The 22,258-nt window shown below is 37.6% G+C and overlaps 1 protein-coding gene across 5 annotated transcripts in view; it reads left to right on the forward strand.

Moving 5' to 3' along the window:
- SORCS1 (sortilin related VPS10 domain containing receptor 1) overlaps positions 1 to 22,258 on the forward strand; it is a 290,008-nt gene that overhangs the window by 180,597 nt on the left and 87,153 nt on the right. For all 5 annotated transcript variants that reach the window (XM_067000355.1, XM_067000356.1, XM_067000357.1 and 2 more), the window contains exon 5: positions 10,688 to 10,761. In XM_067000355.1, coding sequence (XP_066856456.1) covers positions 10,688 to 10,761 — 74 coding nt within the window. The remainder of the gene's footprint in view (positions 1 to 10,687; positions 10,762 to 22,258) is intronic.

The raw sequence follows: 22,258 nt of genomic DNA on the forward strand, positions 1-22,258 counted from the left end.
CCAGTTTCTTGGGTGTTGTGTGCAGATGAATGTGGTTAATTACTGGGGTTCAGCTGATGAGCAGTAACTCATTAAGCTTCAGTGACTCGGTTGCTTTTGTACTTATCTTTCCCCTCTGTCTCTGCCTTGGGCAGCAGACTTGAATTACCATTGCTGACAGGCCAGTCCCTTATTCAGTCATGACTTTTTCTGCCAGTCCTGAGGAAAAAAAAAAAAAAAAAGAGTAGCAAACCATCTGCCACCTGTGCTAATTGCTTCATGATTGCATTCATTGTTCTGTCTGAAAGTGCAGTTGTTACATGGCTGATTCTTACCCTGTAATTGCAGAACTACTGCATGCTTCTCTGTTTTCTGTGTAAGAGGAGTTACAAATCAGGAGGAAAGTTCAGCCACTGTGAAGCTCTGCTTGCAAGGTAAAAGCTTGCTGGAGGTCTTATACGTGCAAGCTCTTGTGGGTTTAATCAGCTTGCTTGTAGGATGAGGGGCCGTATTTTGTGGGAGTATTACTTAAGTATTACTGTGTAATCTTCAGAAGTAGTTTGCTGTGAAATCAGAGGGTGGAAGTAAGAGTCTCTACTTCATGTGGAGACATCTTCTGCTATTTAGATGGGTCAGACACACAGAAGAATGGTTAGTAATCGGACAGGAATCACAGAGCTATTTGGAGAGATGAAATATGGGTGAAATTGGGAAACACAAGATGGGTGAAATGCAGAATCATAATTACCCAGCTCAAGAACAAATGTGTAAAGGTACTCAAGAACTGAAAAACAGCAACAAAGGCTAAAAAATAATAATAAAAATAATAATTTAAAATGGAGTTATTCTTTTTGCTTCTCCTCTCTCATTTTAAACAAACTCTTGAAAGGCAGGGCACCCCAGACTTAAAGAGCTTTGTCAACACAGCATGAGTAAATGGTTTACATTTCTTTTTTTTTTCTTTTTTTTTTTTATTATTATTATTATTTTATTTTATTTTAGACTTTCCCAAAAATCTAATTCCGTCTGTCTACCTTTATTGACTGTGTGTGTCACACAGTGGAGATAGGTGTGTTAGGGACTGATTCTTGGCTGCGTAGCTAAAGTGCTGTTCAGCAAATCCGGAGTCTGTTGTGGGACAACATATCTGTTGTCAAACCATACCATCTTCCTCAGTTTCCTACAATAAAGAAGGTGGGATCAGGTGCAGTTGGAAGGGTATGTGAAGGTAAAATTGTACATGCTTTCCTCATTCAAAACCTCCAAGAGGACAAATACCATGGGAAGTGAAAAATCACACTGGTCTCATTTCCCACCCTCTCTGCCTCTTAATCCTTATCTATGAAAAAGAGGGATTTTTTAAATTATTTTTTTATTTTTGCCTTTGAGAAAAATCATGCTGTTTTTAAGCTACTCGGAGTTAGCAGACAATACGTCGTAAATAAGCCTTTCTGTCCTTCTTGAGCGTGTCAGGAAGAAATGGCACAAATTTTAGTTTTCTGAATGACTACATGTCTTGTGACTTTCTGTCAGAACAATCCTTAGGGCCTTGGTGAAGTTTCTCACCTCTTAATGGTCATTTGTTCACAGAACTGTTAATTATCGTTTGTTGCATTTTATGGAGAGGGAAACTGAGGCATAAGGAGGAAATAAAGATGTTCCCTGCATGGAGGACATCACTGAATGAATAGGGGATGTCCTGTTTCTGGTAGTGGGTCATTGTTCAAGGCTCCATCTTGGCTTTGTTTTAAGTTCTCAATTTAAAAAACTAAATTAAAAACAAATCTCAATAAAATTGCATCAAAATGTAAACAGGAAGCTCCCTTCCCCAATCAGCATACTGAAAATTTACTTGACATTGGACAAAACCTTTACAAACTATTCTCTTGTACTATTTGTTTATAGCATTAGTTTGTTTGGGGGAAGGAGGGAGATGTTGTTTATTTTATTTTATTTTTTTTCAGTCTCTTTTTTTCTGAGGTAGATATTTGTCCAGGTGAATATGATCAGTAACTTTTGTGAGATAGACTAAGTGGCGTCAAAGCTGTTTTGTTTACACTGAAACTCTCTGTTATTTTTCATACCTCTGTCTTTAAGGCAGGGAAGGGTTCATCTACCTAGGTCATATAAAATGAGGTTATATAGATGTGAAAAGTACACAAGAAAGACACCCTCCCCTCCTCCTCCCCACTCCCCCCCCCCCCCCCCCCCCCAAAAAAAAAAAAAAAGTTTGAAGAAGAAAAAAAAATCAAATAACTGAACCTAGCAGCAGCCTGTCTGTCCAGAAAGGCAGATGCATATCTGGGCCATAGGCAAGATCTGTGAAAGAGAAGGAAAGACTTAGAAGGAAAGCACTAATCACTGCTCTCTACCACTGACTCACTCATCTTTAGGCAAATCAGTATGTCTTTGCTTATCCATCTGTATAAACATGAGACCTCTGTACCCTTAGAGAAGTTGTTCATTTGCTGCTTTGGGGTTCTTGGATGCTATATAGCTACGGGTAGATCACTTGTTTCTCTGCAAGGTTTTTTTGCTCTATATAATTCCCATTTTCCTACTTCCATGAAATTGACTTTTTCTTTTCTTCAGAAATGGAGAGTGCAATGGATTGTGAATAAGGAAATGTGTTTGCTATCACTAAGTCTGCCACTGATCTCTGTAGCTTTCAGCAACTCCCTTCACTTTTCTGTAACTGATTCTCCTCTCCCTTTTCTGACTGTCATTTGTTTTGACCGTACGCTCCTATGTGTCTCCAGTTTCTTATTATGCAAAGCACCTGTGAACACTAAATTCACTTGGAGTCATAGATTCCACTATAGTAAAAATGATAAAAAGTAGTTTATTTTCAAATATGAAACTATGTATGCGTGCATGGTAATTCTGACACTTACCCCTGAATTCTGCTGTAATAAGCATTTTCTGTTCTGTTCTCATTCTCATACGATATATCTTTTAGCACAAAATGCATTTCTTTAATTCAGTTATCTAAAAAGTTATGAACCAACCTAATACATTTACAGTACAACGGAAAGCAAGTGCAGGATAGCCTCTTGCCTGTTACAGATATAACTTTTTTTTGAGCAGAGGAAGGAATTAACCTTTAGGACAATTTACCAAGCAGAGTGATAAATTCATCATCCCTTGGAATTAAGATTCAATGTTTTTCAAATAAGGTTCAAACATTGAGATTGGACTTGTCTCCAAAAGATACAGTCTAGCTCAGCCATCAGTTGTTGGCTTGAATAATTCTGCCTCTTGCTTGAGTTAGCAGCTAAGATTTTGCAGCCTCGCTTTGGAGAACAGACTGGTGATACTAGTAGCTCTTTCTGGCTGTGCAGATTCCTTTAAGTATCTGCTGTTAAAATCGTGTTTTCTGCCACATGTTTAGCATAAGTATTGAGTGCACTGGAGACATCATGCTAATACCATTGCTTGTAAACTTCCATGAAACCAGAACACCATTAGTTTTAATGCTAAATGATGAAACATCATGGACACAATGGGTCGGTCATATCTGCATCCATGCTGTGTAGGTGTTAAAATGGAGCTGAGGCCACAAGGGACTCATGTTTGGCAGAAAGCTTTGGCTGTGAAAATGAATCTCTTGAGAGCAGATGAGGTGATGGTAAGTCTTGATTAGCATAACGACCCTTCAAGTGGGATTTTATCAGAATTGGTGGGTCATTCAGATTCTCAATACTTCATATGTGCTTTCAAGGTCAGATGTTAAATGAGTAACTGTTTCTTTGTTGTCCTGGATGATATAGAGATTACTGTGAAAGTATGGTGAGTTCAGTGAGTTTGCAGGTAGCATTTACGTGCTGACTCTGGGGAGTACAGAGCTCATTGGAAATGAGCAGGGATGGGGACTGCTTTCTTTAATACAAGTTTGCATTTGCTAGCAACATCTGGTTGATGCCATGCTTTGTTACCCATCAGGCTCAACAGCCAAATAAACATAATTCAGCCACCTCATAAGACCCAGATTTTCGGCTGGGAAAATCTCAGGGAAAATTCAGTGCTGGTAAATGAAATAGGTGGTTCACAGTGAAGTTTTATTAAAGTGCATCTCCCAAGCTCACCCAGATGCAATACTTTATGAAACTGCTAAGAACTTGTTGTGTTTGTTCTGAAAATGTGAGTTTATGTCAGAAGATTTCAACTTCATGATTTGGTCAATTCGAAATACACAAACAGGGTTCTGTAGGTTGGAATCCCGTACCACAGGTGATTACATCAACATGAATCAAATTTGTTTGATGCCTAAAAATCATTAGACCTTCAAATCTCATATTTTAGTTACTTGTTTTGGAGTTTTAAAGCACTTGTAGACTGAAACACAAAAATACAAAACCAAATAAGACCTCTGGTAAGTTAGGAAAATATATGAATGCTCAGTTAGTGTTGTTTGGTTTAGTTCCATAAGAGTGAGTGAAGGTCTCGTGTTTTACAGTACTTGAGACTCACGTGATCCCTTTAGGCGAAATGTCTGAAGGATGAGCCTCTGTATTACACACTACAATTTTTCCATAGTTTTTCAGTGGAGATTTGCAAAATTTACCTATGAAATGGTGGGAAGATTGTGTTCTTTGCAGTAAGTTTCTGTTTGAGATACCTCTCTCCATTGGGGGAACTATTGAAGCAGTTCACTAGCTACTGAATCATTTCTTTACAGTCAAGTTATATTTTTTATATATTAACTTATAACTTACACGTATTCTATATATGCATATTCTAGATATATATCTTTATATATAATATATACATATGTATAATTTATAAGTTAATATTGACTTCCTTGATATTAATGCTGTGGTTCATAGTATTTTGGTTCAGAGACTTGTAAAGTATCTAGAAATTGATGAATAATGCGAGGAAAGGAAACAGTGGCATCTGTTGAAATGTTTTCAGTGAAATATTCAAAGCTGGTTTTGAAGCCCATGAAATGTAGAAATCTTATTACAGAACCATTGTTCTGTATAATCCATCATTTCCAAGAGTAACCTTCTTGCTCCTGAGGAAAGAGTAAAATTCACACTATAGGCCATTATGGAAAATAATATTTATAAAATAAATTGGAAACTATTGTTCACTTCCTCTTACAATACAAGGTGCATTTCATTCAAATGAAATTGTCAGGAGACAAACTCAGAATAAGCAAAAAGAGGTGATTCTTCATGCAGTGTGTTAGATTGTGAAAAGCCTTACCTGCCACAATATTTTGTGAGCCAAGGATTACTGGAATTTGAGACCATATTTTGAGGATCTTTTGAATATACAAAGTGTTAGGATATTGCTTTTCCAAGTAGCTGTTAAAGACCTGTTTCTAAGAAGAGATAGTGGTGAAATTAAACTTCATTCTAACCTAATTCAGTTATTCCTCTGTAATCTGCAAATAAGGAAAACTTCACCTTTCCTGAATCAAAATTATGCCCACTAACACTGGCTTTTCCAGCTTTGGGACTCTGTCTTTTTTCACGCAAAGGTTTTATATTTGTGTTAGGACAGATGTACTCTGGTTTGAATGGTCCCTTATGGCTTATGAGGTTTAAAATGCTGCCATGTGTTCAGCTAGACTTTGTCTAATTTCCCTGACTTTTAAGATATTGAATTTTGTTTTTATTCACTTTAATGTGAGGGTGGTTGCCTTTCTAATCTGCCTGAGATAAGTAAATGTACACAGAATTCTTCTAACTCCTAACTCTTTGATATGCTGCTTGGTGTATGAAAAACAAAAGTATTAGAAATAATATGGGAAAATAATCTAATTTCCACCATTCTGAATAATGGAAACCTTTATAGAAGTACCTATTATAGGGGAAACTTGTCCTTACACATACCTGCACTTGTAATTTCCCCGTATTATCCTAGTTACTAACAGCCCCAGTAATTTTTATATTGTGTAAATGCATACTACAGTAGATGAAATCTACTCTAAATAGCTTAGAAATCTGACTGCAAGAGAACGTGCGTTGGAGATACAATATGTGGGCCAACCAGGGGAGAATAAAACAGAGATAGAAAAAATATGGAAGGGGACAGAACTCTTATAGGTGTGAACTGGCTCATGGTTATATGATGATACAATACCAATGCTAATTCTATACAATACAGAATGGAAGGGCAAAGAAAGATACGTGACATCTAGAATGTGTCTAGAACCATCCAAAAATCAGAGCGTATTATAAAGTGAAGACCTTGAGAGCTTTACAGAGATTTTCAAGAGCTGAAATAAAAAAAAATGTGGAGTTCTTTTTCCTCTTCCCTAGTACACAATTTCCCTTCTAGAAGTGATGTTTCAGTCTTGATCAGTAAAGTCAAAATGCCAGTTATTCTCCATGGAACATTTAGGAAAAACATCATTTTTTCTCAATATGTATTCAGGAATTAAAACACTTTCTATAGTGCAAATTGACAAACTGAAGTAAACAAATCAATCAGGTTTGACACATTTCTTTTAAATATTTTACTAAGAATTTGTATGTAAGTTTTTTTTATTCCTCTTCACAAAATCATTGTTTTTAAACTACAAACATATTTGAGATATTTTTTCTTCATTATTTTCATCACATTATTGGAAAATTTTTCCCAGTTTACAAATTATATTTTCTGTTTAAAAATAACTATATATTAAAGAATGTTTTTATTTGCCTCAAAATGAAAATTATATCAATGAATATAGGCCAAAATGCAAAATATATATATATATATAAAATAAATTACTCAGGTCTAAAACTAGTGATGGACAGATCAGGAAATTAGAAGGGAATGCGAAGATTACATGGTAACTCTAACCTGCTGTTACTCTTGTATCTCAAAGAATGTAAAAGTGAAGCTTACACTGTGACCGTGAAATACATGAGCAGCTCTTATGCTTCTCGCACAATTTGGGAAACAATTAACAGATCGTGTGAGTAGCATACAGGTATTGTTGGATAATGATCAGGAAAGAAGTTGAGATTCCCAAAGTCAATTTTCCCTGTTCCAGAAGGAGAATGGTGTTGCAAGAAGGTTCTTTCTATAGCTAGGGGACTGGCTTGTATTTCAGATGGTTTATTTAAATCCCTGTTCATCATCAAAAGGTATTTGTCACCTTGGGACAGACTTTAATTTTCTTTTGTATTTCAATTTTCCCATCTGAAAGAGATAGCTGGTAGATTTCTAATTCATAGTATATTCGGATTTAAAAAACAGAAAAAAAAAAAAAAGAAAAAAAATATTAATGACTGTTAAGTTTCCAGGTATTGCACAGAAAAATAAACACAAAATAGAAGAAGAAGCAAAAGGGAATTATTCCCTGATGAAGAAGGGTCAAATCTGAGAGATCAATACCAGATTTGTACTTCATAACAGTTTTGTCTTAGTGAAAACAGAAATGCCAGATCACTACTTGGCCCTGAGATGAGAACATACATTGTAATAAGTTCTTTTTGTATTTGTGGTTAAAAAAAGAGTGTAGCAGAGAACATTATCTAATTTCAGTCTCATAATGAAAATTGTCATCAAACAGCAGTGCTTGCCAAAGAAAATAAAATGTCATCTCTGAAGGGACTGCCTGTAGAAGCCTGTCAGAAATTGTCCCAGGGGAGAATGAGCTTTTATAACAACAACAAAATATGATCTTGGGTTTAAAAAAAATAACCATATGAGCACTATAATTGCTAAATGGGGAAAAAAATAATCCCAGCTGTGTCATATCTAGTACATGACAAAAAAACTATCCTACAAATATTTCTTTTTTTCTGGTACAACTAAATAAACTCAGTCTAAAATGAATGATACTTAGAATAAAATGTCTGAAAAAAATCCTCAATGCAAAGGATCTTTTTCCCTTTTGTTGGAGGTGTTGCATAAGTTGGGGAATTTCCCTTTTGCTAAAGATACATTAATACTGCTTGCACTGCTGAGTAAAGGCTGAGATTGGTGATGAAATAATGCAAAGGAAGAAAAGCTTCTAAAGCCGGGTTATTAAAGTGCCTCATCAAAGACAATAAGAGCTTTGGGCATGAGTTCCCAGGGAGCTGATATATCCCTCTGAGAGCTATTTCCTTTTCTCACATGCTTTCCTTAGCTCACTGGGCAATGGCTTCTATTTTGAGAAGAAAACCCTGACATAGTAGAACCGCTGTATCTGTGAACTCCCTTTGAAATTACTGTATGTCTTGTATGTCTCTCCTTTTTGCCTGACTCAGTTCTCCTGTTCAGGGCACACAGTAAGAGAAAGCAGGGTTCCCTGGGTGCTGTGCAGCATCACAATTTCTGTTCTGTCAGGGGAATCACCGGATACACCAGGTGAACAACCCCTCCAAATGTTTGTGCTAAAAGAGACAGAGGGAAGCTGTGGCACTGGGGATGTTCAACCACCTGGCACTGCAGTGAGATTGCAGGATGAAGGAGGATGCTATACAAGCACAGATAAAGCATCTGCAGGCTGTGATAAATTCATTCAGGATACTGTTACTACCAACAGCAAATTCAGGAAGGTGATAACTTTCTGAAAGCTGTGCTCAGAGAAACTATAGATGGAGTAGGGTGAAGACAAGATTTACTGTGATGATTTCAGCTGGCTGAATATTAGTGTCCCCAGAAATCTTGCATCCTACATATTCCTCATCTGGAAGCACAGAGGTGTTTGCTGATTTTTTTTGGATTGCTTCCCTGTTAAGAAATTAAATGAAGTTTTACGGTGAGATGACTTGAACTTCATTAAAAATTAAATTGCTAAATACCGTACAGACGTTACTTGTTATGGAAGAAACTGCTTTGACATAAAAAGGAAAATATTTGTATTGGTGAGATAGATTGTCAGCCACTTACTGTTCTTAAGTTAGTTTGTATTTCTTGTGCAATTACGAAAGCAGGTCTAGAAATGAATTTTGGATGTGAAAGGGAAAAATACATGTTGTAATGGTAACGCTCTTGATCAGGCGACCTCAGAACACTTTTCAAAATTCACTGTTACTTGTCCTAAAAGATTAATTTTCAAAAATGACTTTTCCTCAGTTATTGTTAGGGTCAGTGAGCTGTAAAGTTTCAAATAAAAATCTACCTGTACTTAAAGAAAAGTAAGAGACTCACCACTGAAGTTTTAATAGGGTATGCAATTCTATCCGCAAAGCTAAACTGTGTTTCCTTTGCCTAATCTGGTTATCTTCTATTCCCTCTCCTTTCTTCCCTGTCTCTTCTTTGACAGTGTTCAAGAAAAAAGGAGATGAAAACAAAGAGGTGGATATCCAGCTTCCATATTTTAAAGTAGATTTCAACATAAACCAAACTGCTGTTACAAATTTAATTAGTTTTTCCATGTCATTCCAAGGTTTTACAGTAGGGAAATTGAGGAATGTAGGGATTTCCAGTGACAATATAATGCATAATAGGGATTCCCAATGGCAATATAATGCATAATAGGAAGTAGATCTTAAATTTTCTTAAATCAGAGTCTCATAATTCTTAAAATACATTCAAATCATTTTTTTCTGGGCTACTCAAAGCTTTAAAATCATCTTCTTTGCTCAGTGATTCTCTTAGGCATCCGCACTCCTTTTTTCCCTGCCAGTCCTCTGCCACTACTTGTTCCAAAAAAAAAAAAAAAAAAATCAATCAAGGATTGCACATAATGATTCAGGTTGTTTGCATTTTTTGCAAAACCTCTGAAGTGGTGTCCTGAAAAGACAGTTCACAGTTTTCCTTGCCTGAAAAGAGGATTGTCCATGTCTGTCAAGCAAGCGAAGGAGGGGAAATGGAACGAACCTACAGGAAAAGTATAGGGCTGACTGCCTCTCAGTGCTTCCATGTGAAAATTTTGAAGTAAAATAAAGCAAAAGAAAAACTGAACCTGAGTGGTCACCCACTCTACTATTACCTGATGGCAGGATTTATGGAGAGAAGCTGTTTGTAAGTGCTCTGTAAAAGTTCTATTGGTATATTTTTCCACAAAGAAATATCAATGTATTTCTAATACCTGTACAGGCATTTTTTTTTTCCCCTGACCTTTCTCAGTCTTATTTGGTATTTATTGTGGAAAGATTTTCTGATGTGATTGATGTATTTGGTTATTGTTTATGTAACCAGGCTAGAAGATGGTGTCACTTTGTTTGCAGGAGCAAAGTTAGAATTGCAGGTTTCCATGGTACAAGTTACTTGTGCTATTTAAATTCAGTCAGTCCTGCATGCGAAATCTGGGTATGTTAGAGCACTTCTTTTGTTCCACATTGAACAACTTCATTAAAGATGGCTACTGGTAACTGGAAAGAGATTGATATCATGTCAGAAGGTCAAGGAAGGCAAGTCTCTATATCTGTTGTCAGAGCTAGGCTAGGATATAGCCTGGCTTCTGTGCTATGCTATACATTTGGTCTGTACCACAAGTTTAACGATATAAAAGATGATCTTTCTATGCTACATGGTTACTGAAGACTACCACAAAAAGTTAGATAGCAAGTTTTCAGTTATGGCAGGTAGCTGAGTGTGCCCACATAGCGATCCCTAAGGTAACAATATTTGCAGCCCATGCTGTACAGCTTGGTATTGTTTCTGCCATAAAAGTCACCAGGGACACTTTTCAACCCTCCCAGACATGTCCCTTAGAGACTGGAAGAAGAAAAAGCCCAGGTCACTGTCTCAGAAGTGATGCAGGCTTCTTCAGATTAATTTCTCTATTATCTTTGTTTTTCTGAGAGTCATGACTGTTTGTTTTTGTCCCCAGTTATTCAGTTCAGTGGAGTTTGGGAGAAGATGGCTGCTTCTTCACGAGGGAGTCGCACCAAACAGGTTCTACTGGTAAGAGCAAAAACCTTTTCCTCATTTCCCAGACACAGCTTCCCCATATGTACAGAGATCTTGAAAAGGGCGCTTGAAGGCAGCATGGCTGAATACAGTCTGCAGTCCTGTCAGTATCTAGTTGTTGAGATTAACTTTGAACTGGTATGAAAGGGGCATTATTCCTCCTGTTCTGTGTTTATACAGCACTTGAAAGTGATGTCTTTGATCTAAGAATGATGAACAACCGAAATATCCTGTGTAACAGTTTGAAGAAAGCATTGATTTGGGAGGGGAGAGTTCTGCAATTTTCTGTGAACATTTTGAGTTTAAGCTTAACAAAATTCAGCATAAGCTTGCTTGTACTCAGCATGGAGTCTTGGAGTCTCTGAAGACACTAGCATTTCTAGCGTGGGCAACAGTGGGCATCCTCATCTCCAGTGGCTGTTGTTGTGCTTCTAGCTGCCGTTAGACCCAGTTCAGTCCCCGAGCATGAGTTAAGTTAATGACCATTGAACTAAGCACACACACTTCTTCACTGTGAGCTTAAATCACTGTGTAGTATTGCTTCTACGCTGCCAGCCCAAACTTTCCAGTCAGATTTCAAGCTTTGTGGATCAGTCATATTGCACATATTCTCTTACTGAATCTTTGAATCCCAGTCAGTTACGTCAATGGTGAAATATCTGGGCGTTTGGTGCCAAAGTTACTTTAAAGAAGTATCGTATCTCTTTGTCACTGATGCAAGCATAATTTTTGCTGCATAAACTTATACTCTACAATTACAATCTGATCATCTCCCAGTTTTAATACATGGGTTGTCTGTAATGGATGTTTTAACTTCAGATTCAAACATTTGTGTGGTCACAACCACACAACAAGGTATGAAGAATCATCCCTGGATGTAGGACCAAACTTTCCTCTAGTCTGGAGTTTTTCAGCAAATTTCTAGCAAATTTCTTTGCATTTTGATTCAGTTTTATCCATCACAGACCTACCCTGTGATCCTGGTGTACTGGTAACTCTTCTCATAATTCTGACTGCAGGCAGATCTCCCTGCATTTGCTTTCCATAGTGGTGATTTGCATAGCCAGTGTAAGTCTCTGTAACCAGTTTCCATAAAGAGCTTATCTGAACACCCCCAACACACACATATACCCTGCTACGGAACAGCAATTAGAAAGTTGAGGAATCAAGGAGATGCTGTTCTGCTTTCCTACAGATATGGTTGTCATAGTCTAAATAAAAAATGTTTATTTTTTAGTATTTGAGATTACTCCTCTTTTTGCTTAAAATGGATATCATTCTGCAAGAGTTCTCATCAGCTGTATATGGAGGCAGAAGTCTACCTCTGAGCAGATGCTGGCTCTTGTCCTGTGAATCTGGACTTTAAAAGAGAAGTTTTAGATCCAACAATCATCTTGAAATCAGGAGGAGCTGAACCAGGTGATTAAAATTATATCTTTCTGGTGGCTTCTAACTCTAAATTTGTGCCAGTTCCATAAGTTTTGAACACAACAAGATTCAAGAGAGGTTCAGTCAAATATTTTCTTTTAATTTCTGAAAGAAGTAAGAGCTCTAGGTCAAATTTACTTCAGAAATGAATTAATATTTGGTTTGCAAAGGATATAGACCAAAGATTTTGTTTGCTGCTCCTGATTTTTAATTCTTTCTCATAACCTGTGTTATCTGAGGCTTTCACAAACTGAATTCCATTTTTAACTTAGACTTGTTTTTCTGTGAGCGTTGGTGTAGACACAGATATATTACTCCTCCTTCTTTTCCATGGGACTCCTAGCTGGGTTTCAAACACACACACACACACACACACACACACACTTACATCTTTTCATGTTTCTGGGCTAATAAAAGTGGAAAGTCCTATAAACTAGGCACACCAGTTTTGGGGACATCCAACAAAATTGTACTGACTGAAGGGGGTCGTAGAGGTGGAATGTGTGCTCCTGTTCCTGGATCCCTGAGTCCTGTACTTCACTTCAAACCTTTTGAAGTTTCTCGTCATTAGTTATAGTAGTGGTTTATAGTAAATTGAGCTGATGGATGCCTACAATAAGAATAATGATGAAAATGATCATTTTTCCTTTCTGTGGAGTTCAGACTTTGAAGGCCTCTTAGAACCTTACAAATAAGAGAACTCTGCCTTGGAGCTTCAAAGGCAAAGAGTAAGATGAAAAGAGGTTCCAACCACTCATCTAATTCCCTACAGCCATAAACAAAACATGAAACTGCAAGCCTGTATTTTCACCTTGAAGAAAATGTCCCTTGCATAATATAACCTCACTGTAAAGTAGACTGTATTTCTACTATCAAAATTAAAAATAATACAGCTTGTGGAGACAGTGTTAAATCTCATTCTGATTTACTTATTGTAGTCATCACAATAAAAACAAACAAACAAAAACAAACAAACCCACTCAGCTTCAATTATATGGCCACTGTCAGTGCTGGTGAACATTCATGAAAATAGATGTGCAATTGAGAACATGTATACCACAGGAAGCAACACTGGGCTTTTCTGTGCAGCCAAGTACCTGAGGACAAAAGAGGCACTGAAGTGCTGAATCAGAAGGGCAACCCTTTGCCCTCAGAGCATGGCCACTGCTGACTTCCCTTACAAGGGAAAAAAAGGGAGACTGGGACATAAGAGGGTGCAGATCAGAAGTTAAAATCCAGACTTCTACAGCAACATCTGTATAGCCGGTGCTGATGTACAAGTTGGGTCGAGCCTGACTTACTGTCCTGGGTTATTTACTTTAAAAAAAAAAAAAAAATTATTATACATATGGGCTTGGGAATATGCAGAGTCTAATCAAACAGAAGTCAGAATGCTGACTTCCAGTTATTCTTGAGGGCAGAAATGAATAGTAAAGGACAATGTCTTGAAGTCACAAATTTCCAAGGAAATTAGCTTGTGGGGATTCTCTCTCCTGTTCCTGATGCTTTCGCTAGTTCATATGGATTTGAAAGGGATCCACCAGAACACAACTGTATTGTGAAGAGAGCGAGGGCTATATATTCTCTGTGGAAAATGAAGGCTACATTCCAATATCTAAGGAAGGCTGAATAGTTACTTTAACACCGACTGGTTCCAGGCCTGTCTAAATTGGGACTTCACTAAGATCAGGAAGACACAAAGCAAGGGCTTTGGCATCAGGCTCTTGAGACTGCATTTACTTAATGCTGCTTCTTTAACGGAGAAGGAATATCTGTAAGACTTTAAAGACTTCTAAAAGGATTTGAATGATTGATGAAAACAAAGATGTATTTTCCTGATTTCTCACTTATATTTAAATTGACGTTTTACTCTGTTATGTTGGTTTTGTAATTAGTTTGTGGGTCACTCTAAGTCTTGTGAATAAACATCACTGGGCTTGCTAGTTTTAGTCTTGAAAAGGCTCTGCCTGAAAATGCTGTCAGAGAAACTATAATGCCATTTACAGCTGCATTTCTTATATCTGTATATCTTCTAAGATATCTGCATATCTTATATCTGCAAGATAATTTTATTTTTTATTCACTTATTTTTGGTTGGTTTGTGAAAGATCCCCTCCTACTACTGCCGTAGAGAAATTTAAAGCCCTGAAGAACATTAAAACACTCTGTTGATGCCTGCTACATAACTCTGAGAAAACACTTTGTATAGAGACAACTCAGCTCCTTGTAGCTCACAGGTATTTTGTGTTTTTGCATAATCTATTTCATGAAATGGAGTCATTAACATGAGAACAAGATCTTTGTTTCTTCAGAGCTCACCTGTTCCCCTTTTTTCATTCTTCTACTTTCATCTGTAAGCGATGCTCTGACATCCACACTTGTGATGGAAGAGATTGTAATATCACTGTGGAGGAACGTATTGAGGTGGGGGTGGAGGGAATGAGCAGAAAAACTCAAACCTATAAATGAGGTGACTGGACTTTTCTCAACTGAAAATGGAAAAGCAGAGGGGGAGGGAAGAAAAAGATCTCTCTGATTTTGTACCTCATTAAAAGGTTGTAAGGACACATTTGTTCATGCATATGTGTTGGGCAGGCTTTAGTGAAAGGTAAAACTATCATCTCTAATAATTGCTGTAATTAGGGTATCTTATCACATAGCTGTTTGCATAATCTAGGTATGTGGAAGTGATAAATTGAGGAAAGCGTAATGCATTCAAACCTATGTACCTGATGGAAACATAAAAGAATCCACACTGCATACACCCCCAAGGCACTGCGGTTCTGCACTGTGTCAACATTTTTTATGTTTTTTATTATTTATCTGGCAGGTTCTTGATATTTTGCTGTTAAATGTACTGTGACAGAAAAATGCATTAAAGTTAGAAAGGTGCTTAGTAATTCTGGAACTGTGCTGTATGAAAATACCCTAATTGCTAGGAAGGAGTATTCTAAGCAATATTAGTTCAGCAGGGTAATACAGAAAAAACAAGTTAATGTACATGACTTATTGTTGATAGCATAGTTTTTCCTAATGTGGACAGCATTAGGGGAAGAGAATGTAGTAGATGATAGTTAGGAAAGGTGGATAAATGCTTTATCTAAATGCTTCTCAGTTTATTTTTGTTATACATGGTGATTTTCAGCATACATTCTTGGAATTTTGCTGGCAAAGACTCTGGTTTGTAGTGAATGCAAATGTGAAGGCAATTGCCAAATCAATCATATTGGGAATTACTTTACTTTTTTTCCTGCTTTAAGTGGTCCAGTTAAGCAGTCAAAGCTCAGCAGCGATACCTTGTGACTAGCAAATCCAAACATTCAGGACCAACGGTCGAAAAAAAACCACAACCTAGTCAAAGTGCATACAGTTTGCGATGGCCAAAATATTCAAGCAAAAATTGGTTATTAAAAACTAGATTTTTTATTCTGGTCCTCTCGTCAAGTCGTACATTGAGCCAGAAATTATTTTATGAAAGTCAGTAAGTCAAGATATCACAATTAGTTGTGGCCCTAAAATAAATTAACAATAATAATAATAATAATAGTAATAAAAGTTTAAAAGCTCATTAAAATTTATTCTTTTACTAAAATGTGGAATTTTCTGAAAAGATTCTCAACTAATTCTGATCATAACCTACCTCTGAAAATTATCAAGGAAAAAAAAGTCAAATAATAAAATTGTCTTAAAAACAAGCATACAGTGAACAATGGAAAAAAAAAGGTAGAAAATTGTATCAAGTTATAATCATAATCATATAATATATCATTATTATAATCATATAATCAAAGTGTATCAGTGCTATTAATTTCTTTACTTATTTGGTTATTTCACACAGACAAGCAAGTGGAAGAAATACAAAAGAAATATCATTCCATACTTTAAGAAGCTGACTGTCTTAATCAGAGAAAAATTACAGTTCAGGGCTTTCATGCACTACATGGCCATAACAGATTAGAAATAAAAATGTCGTAATACATCTGATTTTTGATAGGGTCAGGTGTCCATGATATTAATGGTCCCCTAATGACGTTACAGTAGATATGTCAGTTTGGGAAAAGATGTTGCTATGACTCTGACTGTCTTGTGTTTTTCTGAGTATGAGGAGAAGAAAATGGATGCAAAGTTCGTAAAAACAAACAAAACAGGCCAACTAACTTTTCCCCTCAAAGATATGCATACACACTGAAAGGGAGAAAAAGATAAACTGCTAAGCAGCTGGGAGGACAGATGAGTAGATAGGGCTATATTTGTGTTTCTTTTATGAGCAATGGCAAGGAAAGATAATCTTTAGAGAAGAATTATATAGTATGTATCTTTTATTTTCCAGAGGAGGTTAGAAACTGTATTTTAAAAGGTCTGACTGTGTTCATTGGAGCAGCTGAAAGAGCTGAAAATCAAGGGAAAAAATATGTCAAAGCTTTGTAAAAGCCCTGTTAAAAACTCCATTATATTCAAGCAGTTGGAGCAAGCCTGGCAAACTGTCCCAGCATACTTGTCAGATCTTGGCTTCGTGAGATTTGCACGCCTACCCAGGTGGGCTGAAGCAATTTAAATGGCATAGTGTCTGGGCTGTTTACAAATGAGGCTGTGTATTGCTGAACAAGACCTTTTAATCTCTGCAGGGCAACTGCTGGAGGCTGATGGGGAAGATGCCAATCAAAGGGCATTGTGACAGCCTGTCCAGAAAATCATCTGCTTGATCTAACACAAAAGCCATACCTGATGAATTGAAGTGTACTAAAAAGTTAAATAAAAAAATACATATTTCATAGCTTAAATATGGTGGAAATGAGTACATGTCAGATAGGCATGTCACCTATGACAGTTTTCAGGGGATCTGAATAAGCAGCTGGCTGATAGGGACTAGTAATAGTGGTGAATTTTGTTTGATTTGCCTTTTTTTTTTTTTTTTTTTAATTCCCTCCTGAATCGAACACTGCAAATTTGCTTCCCATTGAAATTTGGCTTTGGCAGAAAGTCAGAGTGAAGGTCCAAGCCTCTGTAACACAAGATGCTGTTCCCTCGCTAATATTCTTTTGGTAGTTTCATGACTGCCAGCTTAAAGATACAGATGATCTGCAGGCTAGCAACATATTACAGCATACGGTCACCATTCAATGTCCCAGAAACTTAACGTTTTCTCACCAGAAACATCAGCATAACACCCAGCCAGAGTATAAGGAAACATAATCTCAGTTGGCAATGTTCATTAAAGATCCTAATGCTATTTCAAAGGGTTTAGTGAAAATGTCTGCTTATGGTTACCAGACAGCTGGACCCTGATGTAGCTCTATCTTTTTTGCTACAAAATGAAGGTTGAAACCTCTCAGATTTATCCTGGGAATCAGGATTTTATTCCTGTCTGGCTTGCAGAGATGCACAACCTGACAAGTACCACATGGATCAGCAAGGAAAAAACAAAAAAAGACATTCAGTATCAATTTCTGTTGCTGTTAAAAGCTCATTTAGATTCTTTGGATTTTTGATAAGTTGTAGTTCTTAAGAAACTGAGATCCAAAATACACATCTTTCTTCTTTGGACAAGGCTGAGAAAATTGCCCAAAATCACAGGGCAGGGTGCTGATTAAACTCTGATCCTCTAAGTCTATAATAAACAGATCCTCTGGTCTCAGTAGTCTCTCGAGATAACTAGTTACTCAAATCAAGATTTGGCAGAGTAAGATATAACTCCTCAGTCTCAAAACCTTAGTTTGGCATAGTTCCACCTTGTGAGAGAAAGTGTGCTCCTGACTTTTTTTTTTTTTTTTTGTCATGAAAACTACAAAGATGGGAGTAAAATAGTATATTGAATGTTATCCTAGAAGTCATAACTGAGCAATGTCTTATCCATTTATCTAACTCTGGGCCCCAACTCCCTTTAGAGTCTTGTCCTTCTATTATCAATAGGGAGCACGGAGGAGAAGAGGTATATTCCATCTGAGTAAGTCTTTTGGGACTGAACTACCTTATTCTGATTGATACACAGGTTGGTGTGTTTTGTTTTGCCTATTTCAGCTGGTTTATTTTAAAACAATCATCCAGAGTTACTTTATAAATGAGGACAGCCTCCCCTGAGCTCTAACTTCTCTCCAGTTCTCCACTTGCTCCCTACTAAAGATCTGCAGAATTAGGCAGGCATCAATATACCTGGTTCAAAAGCTTGATTTGGGGATTCCTCAGTAGCAGAAGCCTGAAATATGTCAGTTTTCAACAGGCACTGGACAAAGAAGCTGGTTTCTCTGTATACACCTATAAAGGACAGCCCCTGAAGAGAGTGAAACAGTGACATAGTAAAGCTGGCAGTGGATTTGTCTGGATCTATGTCAGGAAGGTTTCACTGCTATTTTCTGTTGTATGGTTAATGAGAAGCATAATGTCTAAGCAGAGCTGACTTTACCCTCTTGCTGTATATGACTTCCTGACCTCCTCTGTAGCATCCTGACTGGGCTGCAGCACTACAAGATGCCGGAAACACATGTATTAACAGAGTGGGAAGCCATGACCCTATTGGACTGTACCATCAGAGAAGAAGTAAATCAGATAGATTTGGTGCATATCAGGAAGCTGAATTCAGAGGCTTTAATTACAGGCTATCTTCTTCCTTCCTTCTCTTCAAGCAAGTTCCAAGGAAGATGATTCAAGTCTCCTGCAGTATGTGAAAAAGAGATGTAGGACAGGAGAGTCTTAAAATCATGATCTAATCCTGGTAACTAAATTTTATCCATTTACATCAGGTTCTGATTTTAAGACATTCCTCCCACCTGCGTTACCAGCAACGGATGCTTACCCCACTAAGAATTCACATTCATCTATTTTAGAGTTATAGCCAAGTTTCCCCTCCAGATCTTTCCAAAGAGAGCTGTTGTTACTGTAGTGGCAAGGAAGGCTTGATTTGCTACTGTCCGTTAAGCTGTGGGGTATGTGGACATCACAGATGGAAGATTATGGATATTCTGTCTCTGTGGTTGCTAAAAGTGATGGTGAGAGTGGACGTGGCCTGGAAATCACACCTCTACCCCTATTTACCCACTCATCTATTGGAGTGTTGGCAGCAACAGCTACCTGTTTTTCTGGATCGGTGTTGCAGGGTGGGACAACTAAGAAGAGTTTATCTGGTTGGGATTTATTCATTGCATTGCTGTTTCCCATCAGCTCTAGATAAAAGGTGACAAACCAAGTAAAGCATTCCATAGGATGGATTTGGCCCAGTGGCTGCCAGTTGAATTGCACAAAATTATATAATTTCACCTAACAGGACAACGTGGGAAAGAACAGTACAGAGATACAGCAGGGAAAACCTAATTAGATGATTGCCAGGGGAAAATTTATTGGCCAAGTACAAAGAAACGAAGTACTGATTTATGTCTGTCTGGAATCTGGCCTTTTGTTTCTAAAACATGTCAGGAGAATAAAATGGTTAAGAGATATAAAAGCTAGAAAGCAATCTTTAGAGAATGTTCATAGAATAGTAAAATCTATAAAACTTTACATAATAGAGACTAAACTAAAGAAACCACAAGAGTTTCCTCCTTCACTGAACTCTGTGGGACAGATTCAATGCCTCCTGTGAGCAAAAAAGGAACAGAGAATGTCTGCAAAGTCCTCATGGACTGAATTTAGTAGTAAAAGGAAAGGGAGCCTGGAGGACTCTCAGGCTCTATTTTTATCTCTGCCACATAACAACTGTGTGATCTTGGTCAAATCAGAGAAGTCCCTGTGCTCTTGACTAATCAGTGGAGTTTATCTATAAAGCTGAGAAGAAAAATTTTCCTCAACCCCTCTTCCTGACTTGTTCTACTGGTTTTGTACTTTTCCATGGGTCTTGAGTAAATCAGTTGCATGCAGGGAAGGTTACTTAAAGGTTGATTGTCAAGTATCTCTGGACAAAAAGTGCTCTGTTTAGGGCTGCATGTTACTATTTTTATGAATGGCAATTAAGATTTAGAGTGGTATAGAAGAATCAGTGGAACCAGTAAAACTGATGCTACCAAGGACTGCACAAATTTCATTTGATGTTGCTGTTTGCACTCCGGCCTTAAAAACAAAAAACTTGCAATTCAATAATTTGGAATAAGCTGTCAATTTTTTAACATGAAGTGGCAGGATGTGTTCCAGAGGCAGTGGGGGAGCTGGTTTTGCACTGGCAGGATTTACGATAAGGAATTCGTATGAGTGCTGAGGCTAAAGAAAGATAAATCCCTAAAGGCAAATTCTACCAATAATTGAATTACAAAGCCATTATCATGTGCTGAACAGAGCAACTTTATGGCTCTATTGTGACAGGATAAAGCTTGTCAGAATATTTATGTTCATAGGACAACTTTGGCATAAGGATCTCTGAGAGCATGTTCTCTCTCCCACCGATCTGCTAATTATCTTTTCTGTGCGTTGCAGTATATGTGGAGAAGGAGATGTGCTCAAATTAGGGGTGGGGTGCTGAAGGTCAGGAGCCATCTCAAAATAAGTATCACACTAAGCACAAAGTCATCTGCAAAATTCAACTAGAGTCTAATGGCCAGAAAGAGAATCAGAATAAGTTGTGGCAAGGTGGAGAGAGAGCACATAGGCAAATGAGCATTTTGAATGACTGAGGGGTTAAACTGGATTTTCCAAGCTAAGCATCGCATTTCTGTCTGGTATTGCTTTGCAGCCACTGGTAACCTATACTGAGTCAGTGTTGATAACTCAGAATGGCCAGAACTGCACAGATCTCATTCCATCCAACTTAGTTGAGTCACACTGATATATATCAGTTACCTACCATCCTTAGCTGCATGAATAGATTATACTTTTTCTTTTTTTCTTTTTCTTTTTTTTTTTTAATCCAAAAGAAGGTGAGGTTGGTCATAGGAGTCCTGATTCTGCACTTGTTTTTTCAACTGAGACGTTGGAAAACTGTATTACATCTCTGTCCCCATAAAAATGATTGAACTACATTTGCACTGGTAGAAATGGTTCTGTCTGTGCAAAGGGGATATAGAATTTCTTTTCATAGAATCATACGATGGCTCAGGTTGGAAGGGATCTTAAAGATCATCTATTTCCAACCCCCCTGTCGTAGGCAGGGATGCCACCAACTAGATCAGGTTGGCCAAGACCCCATCCAACCTGGCCTCGAACACTTCCAGGGATGTTCTTCCAGCCTTTAATTCTAGGCCATTTTCACTGAGAATTCTCTAAACTAATACTGTCTTTTATTGCTGAGGTTAAAAGACATTTGACCTTGTCTGTAGGTGTGTATAATACATGGAATACATATGAAAAGTTTGCCATCAAATTTCTTGTGTGTGTGGTCCCACATATAGTGTCACTATGTCTGAAGTCAAGCATCCAACAGCAGAGGTATCCAAAGCTGATTTTCAGAAAACACAGGCCAGTGAGATGGAGTCTTTATAGTCTGGTGCTTTGAGTTCTTTGTTTAGGTAAAAGAGTATTTTGAAAGTAAAAGTACACCATATGGAAGCTTTTGCTATCTTCACAGTGATGCCTTTCTGCAGTTCTGAGTGGTCTGACCGCCTTGCAATCCTCTTCTTTTCCCAGCAGTCATAAACAGTTGTTTTTTTCCTACAGCAGTGAATAAAACTCTGGAAGAAGTGAAAACACAGGATAACGGGCTCTATTGAATTCCACAGAATCAGAGAATAGTTTTGATTGGAAGGGGCCTCTGGATGTCTTCTGGTCCAACCCTCCTGCTCAAGCAGGGCCACCTAGAGCAGGTTGCCCAGGATCACGTTCAGATGGCTTTTGAAGGTCTCCAAAGAGATAGACTCCACAAAGTCTCTGGGCATGTTCTGTGGCTGTGAAGAGCTGATAGGCCAAGGAAGCCAAGGTTTTAGTAATATGTCAGTCAGAGAGATGACAAGGGGTCAGTCACTACAGAAATATGCCAACTAGCATTTGCTCTTCAATGTGCAGTGCCAGGCTGCTTTTTTTTTTTTTTTTTTCTCAACCTAGTTCTAAAACAGAGGATGATTCTGGGTCTTTTACTTATTCTGCTTCTCATGGTGGATGTAGAATCTGCATTCAGAGCAATTACTGTGCTGCAGCCACTGATATCGAT

Source organism: Anser cygnoides, chromosome 7, assembly GCF_040182565.1.
Source record: "Anser cygnoides isolate HZ-2024a breed goose chromosome 7, Taihu_goose_T2T_genome, whole genome shotgun sequence".
In the NCBI taxonomy this organism is placed as follows: domain Eukaryota; kingdom Metazoa; phylum Chordata; class Aves; order Anseriformes; family Anatidae; genus Anser; species Anser cygnoides.